This window comes from Phallusia mammillata, chromosome 8, assembly GCF_965637545.1.
Source record: "Phallusia mammillata chromosome 8, kaPhaMamm4.hap1.1, whole genome shotgun sequence".
Lineage (NCBI taxonomy): Eukaryota > Metazoa > Chordata > Ascidiacea > Phlebobranchia > Ascidiidae > Phallusia > Phallusia mammillata.
Window position 1 is genome coordinate 1575470 of NC_137259.1, and position 6170 is coordinate 1581639.

At 36.9% G+C, this 6170-nt stretch overlaps 1 protein-coding gene across 1 annotated transcript; it reads left to right on the top strand.

Annotated features, from left to right (window-relative positions):
• Positions 1-974: 974 nt before the first annotated feature.
• Positions 975-5346, top strand: LOC145204053 (uncharacterized). The gene is made up of 7 exons (XM_080076469.1): positions 975-1115; positions 1318-1382; positions 1726-1818; positions 2205-2379; positions 2908-3048; positions 4401-4586; positions 5117-5346. Exons 1-7 carry the CDS (start codon positions 1016-1018, stop codon positions 5230-5232), a joined length of 876 nt encoding a protein of 291 aa, XP_079932595.1. The 5' UTR covers positions 975-1015; the 3' UTR covers positions 5233-5346.
• Positions 5347-6170: the final 824 nt, after the last annotated feature.

A 6170-nucleotide genomic window follows, 5' to 3' on the forward strand; every position in this document is an offset into this window, starting at 1 on the left:
TTTTAATTTTTTTCAATAAAAGATAGTAATATAAAACCAATAAAAACTAATTACCATGAAATGTATTTCTCTATTTGATAACAGCAGGCTAGAATCGTTGGATAATATTCAGATTGAAAGTAGACTGTGGATATAATTTTAACCAAAAAGCAAGTACCGCGATTAAATAGGTTTTGCTTGTTTTGTATTTTAGCTTTGTCGCCGAAAATTGACAGATTTCTTCGGTTTTTCGCATGTCGTCATGCAACCCTCAATAAAGTATCAAGAAAAAATGTTTGGCTGACCAAATGTTTTGTATTAAACAGAGGTATATGGCACGGGGCACAAATCAAGGGTTAAGACCCGAATTTGGATCGCAAGAACGTTTACTTCGGTTTGCGAAAAACGCCGAAATAATTTTTTCGTGTTAATTGGGTTTTAATTCATTTGCAAAGTTGACACATGAAAAACGTTGGTACCTATATCGCTTACATTATTGTTTTTGTTAATACAATGATTTTATTAATGTTTTTACCGTCCATTTGGATTGCGGGATATTCGGGAAAAAATATTTGCGGACCATAGCCTAGGTGTGCAATTTTAAATAATTAGAAAACCTTTTTCACACTATTGCGTTTACAATAACTGTTTATGCGACAAAATTGGCAACCCGGTTTACCGGGAAACCACGTCATGGCATGAAAAGTAATAAAACAGAAAACGTGGAATGACTGTCATAGAATCTTTGTTTATTTTGTTGATAGATCATCTAAGAGCAAATATCAAAAACGCAAGAAGAAATATTTAAGGATATATTTTCTGCTATTAGTTTACCTTAATAGATGCAAGTTCAGAAAAAAAACACTTGGTCGTTCACCCTTTTGTTTTAAAGATGTGTATATATATTTCGCTATTACAGCATCGTCAGTATCTGCGAACAAGTAGAATCTTTAGTTTAACTTAATTGGTATAGTTTATGTTTTGCGACAGAAGTATTAAGATATTAACGGGTTTGTGTATTAAGATAGGGGACAGCATGTTGTCTGAACGATTGTGGATTTTAATCAATATCTTTGCAACAGTGGGCACAACAGTTGCAGTGATACTCTACAACAAATGGGCTGTCTTTATTCCAGGTAACATAGTTTGATGCAGATCTGCAATTCGAATTTGCTTGAAGATTGAAGAATTGTTGTGAAGCATAGAAAATTTACATCTTAATAAGTCTTTGCGACAAAACAAGTTAATGCCTTTTTTGTGCAATAAGAGTTTTATCACCATAAATACATTAATTACTTTTTAAAAATTTACTAATTACGTAGTTTTTGTTCTTTACAGGCTTACAGATGAGGGAATTTTATCTTATCCATTACAAAGTGGACCTCCACCCAACAGCAATTTGTGTAATAGCATGTATTCAATCTTATATTATCAAGTTGTAATTATAACAGGCTCAACTGGGAAAGTCCAAATTGCTCAACGAGAAAAAAAAACGTTTAAAATAATAAATAAATAAATAAATAAATAATAACAAACGATAACAGCGAATTTTGTGTATTTGGGCCTACTAACTTAGTTAAAAGCTCATTGGCATAACCTTTTGTAGCAAGCTACATTTTTCGTTAACATATATCCTTCCTACGTTTCAAATAAAATTGTAAAAGTTTGGGTGCTAAGGCTTATAAACAATATATTGTTTCATTTCCAACGATCTTTATTTTTCTATTTGCAATCTTGTTTACACAGATGAGAACTGCTTGGGCTGTCGCTTATGGGTCCAACCTCATTTTTCATATCCTTCTGTACAGACGGAAATCGAAAGAAAGGCTTTTTTCGGCGGTAAATCAAATTCATTACAGAAATATATTTTCACTACTCTTTGAAAGTTGCTAATTTTTCACGAGCGAAATGTTTTTCGATTATTATTTAAAAATTTTTTGCTTATTTTCAAACGTTTTGGAAAATGCTCATGCCATCATCAGTTACCCTTTTTAAAAGAATATGTTAATCACATAAATATAGGCATTCAATATCCAAAAACAATAAGCAACGTTTAATTAAAATATAACTGTAAGTTGTGGTGCAGTGGTGGGATACAGCCGGTTCTATAGAACCGTCTCACGAAAATTTAAAAGATCAACGAACCGGTTAGCATTACTGGTTACAAAACGACTTACGGGTTTGAACGGGCTTCAAAAAATATATATTTTTTATTCTTTTTTTAGATCTATTATATCTGTTGGTTCTTTGGAGTGACGTCGGTCATCCCGTTTACCATCAGCTATGGCTACCCGAAGATCGTTCACATGAACTTCTTCCTCACCATTATAGTTGTATGTCTGGCCATTGGCATGAAGTTGGTGTTAAAACATAGGAGTGCTATCCACCAGCAATTACCAGGTGACGAATTGCGTAATGCTGTTGTGTCTTTAACAAGTTGCCTCTTCTACTCTTGCTGGTGTTTTCAACAGTGGTGGGATTCAGCCGGTTCGCACGGGTTCTATAGAACCATCTTATGAAATTTTATGGGATCAGCGAACCGGTTAGCATTACTGGTTACTGTCAGTGGACTTTTTGCAACAGAACCGGCTGGCGTATTGTTCCACTCTTTTATCGCTTTTAACAGTGTTGAATTCGCTCAAAGGATCTAAAATGCCAAAAACCTTTGGTGAAATATATATTCTGTGCAGATACTGTATAAAGGGCTTGATTCTGTTTGGCCTAGGGTTTTGGATTATACGGATGTAAAGAACAGTAATTGCCGGAAGCGACTGTAGGATACATTTCACTTCAAACTAAACTTTTTTTATAACAGTAATAGTAGTTTGCGTTACGTCACAAACAATTCCGCAAAACTGCAAATTTTTACTGGTTCAAACCCATCTTCGTAAATGTTAACTTTGTGACACTATTTGTTTATTCCTGCAGGTGTTCCAGGTTGGCTAATTGACTTTGTGTCTCTCGATCCTCCGCTGTTCTTTATCTGTTGGACTTTACATGCTATCACCTTCCTAACCGCAGCCGGGCTGGGTTATAAGGATGGCCCTTCAGATGTGGCTGTGCAACGGGGTGAGCGTGAATGTATTTGTTATCAGATAAGTAAACAAGCAAAAGTTGGGGCCAGAATTACAACCATGGATGTATGTACATATAGCCAAGGGGTCATATGTCCCACCCCTGTATAACAAAATTAAAGCCGAACTTTTCTTAAATCTAAGATTCACCAAAATCAGACCACGATTTTGGTGGTGCTGGCTGACAATGGTTGGTATAACAACAACATACTCAAATCATGTTTAAAATCGTCGCCACAAATCGTGATCCACATAGAAATGCAAGACTACAACTTAGGCGCAGAAGCACAACACGAAACACAATTTTTAAGCAACACAAAATGTGAAAGCATCGAGCCAGTAAATGATAAGCTGCAGACAGTGCACACTGTTTCGATCCATCAATGGTCTCATCGGTGCAGCTGGTGACAAGAAATCGACCGCATTGGTGCCGTTGAATGGCTATGAGACCTTATAGGTTGAAAACAAAAAATGTTGTTAAAAAAACCCATTTTGCTCTCTTTTCGCCAAACTCACTTTCTTGTGAGCCCAGTCACATATCGCTCTATAATACGGTGTTGCTGCAGCGCGTTCGGTCCAGAGTTGTAAGTCGGGCCGGGCTTTTCGGGTCGGGTTCGGGGCGCGTTAGGGTCTTAGGTTTTGTTTAAACAAACGGTCTTGATTCGGGCCTAACTTTCTGCATCCGTTTTTTAGATTATATTACCCAACTAAGTATCTATAGTAGCTGGACTTCACCTAATGCCCCAAAGCTCTATAAAACGCCGGTTTCAATTATATGCTGTACAGTAGTACGTTTTGTAAGCTTTTATATAGCGGCCTGTCAATCAAACTTTCGGGCCTAAACAGGCTTCTCAAAAACGATTCGGCTTGGGCCGGGCTTTGGGCTTTTATTTTCGGGTTCGGGACGGTCCGGGCTCCAATTTGGGACTCTGGTTCAGTCATAATTCACCGATATCACAATATTGTGTCGTCCACTGTTTTTGCGTTCAATAACGTTTTTAACGTTGCGCAGCTATTTCCGGTTTGGTGATTGTTTTAGCGCAATTGTGTCACATGTTTTGTTTCACCAAGCAAAATAAACTAAACCTACTTTAATTCAGTTCAGTGGAGTCCCGGACAAACTCATGTTATGGGTTCGAATCCCACCACAGGCTAGATTTTTTTAACCTGTGCCTTGCCATATGGGAATGCTTGGGAGATCAGCTGATTCAGTACAACGCCTTTAATATAGGCCTGGCGGACAATGATTAATCGATAAGTATTCTGTGATCGCTGGTCTGCATCGACGCTTCAGGGCTGATCCCAGTATGAATATGTTCATCTTAACTGAATTCAGCATTTTTTCAGGTTGGTGTGACCCGGATTATACTTGCGGAACCTACGTGTTGTTTATTCCGATACTCATGTTCGTAGCTTGGCTAGCTGCTGATTTACGTTTTTACACGGAGCAGACAAAACACATCAAGCTTATGTATCCACTCTTCTGGTACTTTGCAGCGACACTGTTCTTAAACCCACACTATACACACGATGGTAAGAAAACGTTAAATGATCCATACTGATATTTTGTATTTCGATTTCCAGGAACTGATGATGCGACATTGGCGAAATATATATTCCCTAATTTGAACCGACTGATTCTGTTTTACCAAGGATTTTATCGTCCATTGGTTTTAGCGTATTAAAGTTGAAAAGGCAAACAGTAATCGTCAGTTTAAGACATGCTGTTGACGGTTTTGATCTATTACTAAAGTTGTTATTTTGGTATTTTGACTTAGTACGGAAACTGTGCTAAAGCTAAAATGTAGGATGAATTTAGTTGGCGAATTCGCACAAAAAGCAAATATTTACAAAGTGTGTAAAAAGCAATCTATTAAAACATTGAGATTTTTTAATAAAACCAAAAACACTCATCTCTAAAGTTACCTAACGAAGACTTCGCTTGTTACTTCGTCAGGTAAATGTGTAAAAACAACAACACATTGTACATGGTTGTAATTCGACACAGTTAATTTGATATTAAAGTGTTACTTACTACGTGTGTTGATGCCATTATTTTAAAGGATTCCACTTCAACCGGGCCGTGTACGTTGCTATGGGAGTTATGTCATTCGTGGTCTGGTGTTTTAGAAGTCAACTGCAACGGCATTTCAATCAGACAGCTGTCAAAAAAGAATGACATAATTAGTAAAACGACATAAAATGAAAGATTTGTGAAGTAAATGTTGTTAAAGAAACTTGACGTTTTTCTTTATTCAAGCGAATCTATTGTGTTGATTTTTCTTTATCGTGGCAATTAGGCTCCAATAAATTTTGATTCGTTAAAATAAAGGCAACGTTGTTGTGATATAAAGACGAAATACGGACTGTATTTTTTGTAGTCTAGGGAAAACTTTTATTTTATATCAGGAAAGTAAAATGTGCAAGAAAGAATATGAAGCGGGTAAAGTAGAAATAAAATAACCAGAAACACCAACTTCTTTGCTTTTACATGTACCTACATGGTGTAAGGTGTACAGAAATAATGGTACAAAGCCTCTACGCACCATCGCGTCAACACGGAGATTCAGACTTGCAGGTCATGTGTTACGCACGTCAGACGAACGGGCTCCGAAATAGTTGTGAGCTAAACAGCGCAAAAGAAAAGAAAAAGAGGAGGGCCGAAGCAGACCTGGAGCCAGACTTTCCGCAAAGATCTGGAAATGAGAGGCTTAAACATAAAGAGATTGAGGCCAAAGCAAAAGACAGAAAAAAGTGGAACAATCTTGCTGCCCAATGCGCCCAAGAGCGCGGGAAACTATAATAATAAATTATAAAAACATGCTACTTACATCAAGTTCAAGGGTCAAACCTCACCATTTTTACGCAATTCTTGGGGTGGGTTAAATGGATTTAAAAAACATGACTGCTGATTAAAAAGTTAAACAATATCTCCTGTTGGTGTAATATTAAAACATAGAGGAGTTTACTTTAAAAATGGATTCGGAATTATCGACGAACAGTTTTGTATATTGAGGCAAAAATGCCTCTTTGTGGTCACTTATCAGTTTTAGCCTTTTCGGGACTGACCTAAAAAAATTGTTAATGAACCAAACATCAAAAACAACTCATGCTTAC

Excerpts from the sequence above, each read along its gene's own strand:
- LOC145204053 (XM_080076469.1), top strand. The coding sequence starts at position 1,016 with ATGTTGTCTGAACGATTGTGGATTTTAATCAATATCTTTGCAACAGTG. Across the intron at positions 1,116-1,317 it reads ATGGGCTGTCTTTATTCCAG|GCTTACAGATGAGGGAATTT; the intron begins GTAACATAGTTT and ends TGTTCTTTACAG. Across the intron at positions 1,383-1,725 it reads TCCACCCAACAGCAATTTGT|ATGAGAACTGCTTGGGCTGT; the intron begins GTAATAGCATGT and ends TTGTTTACACAG.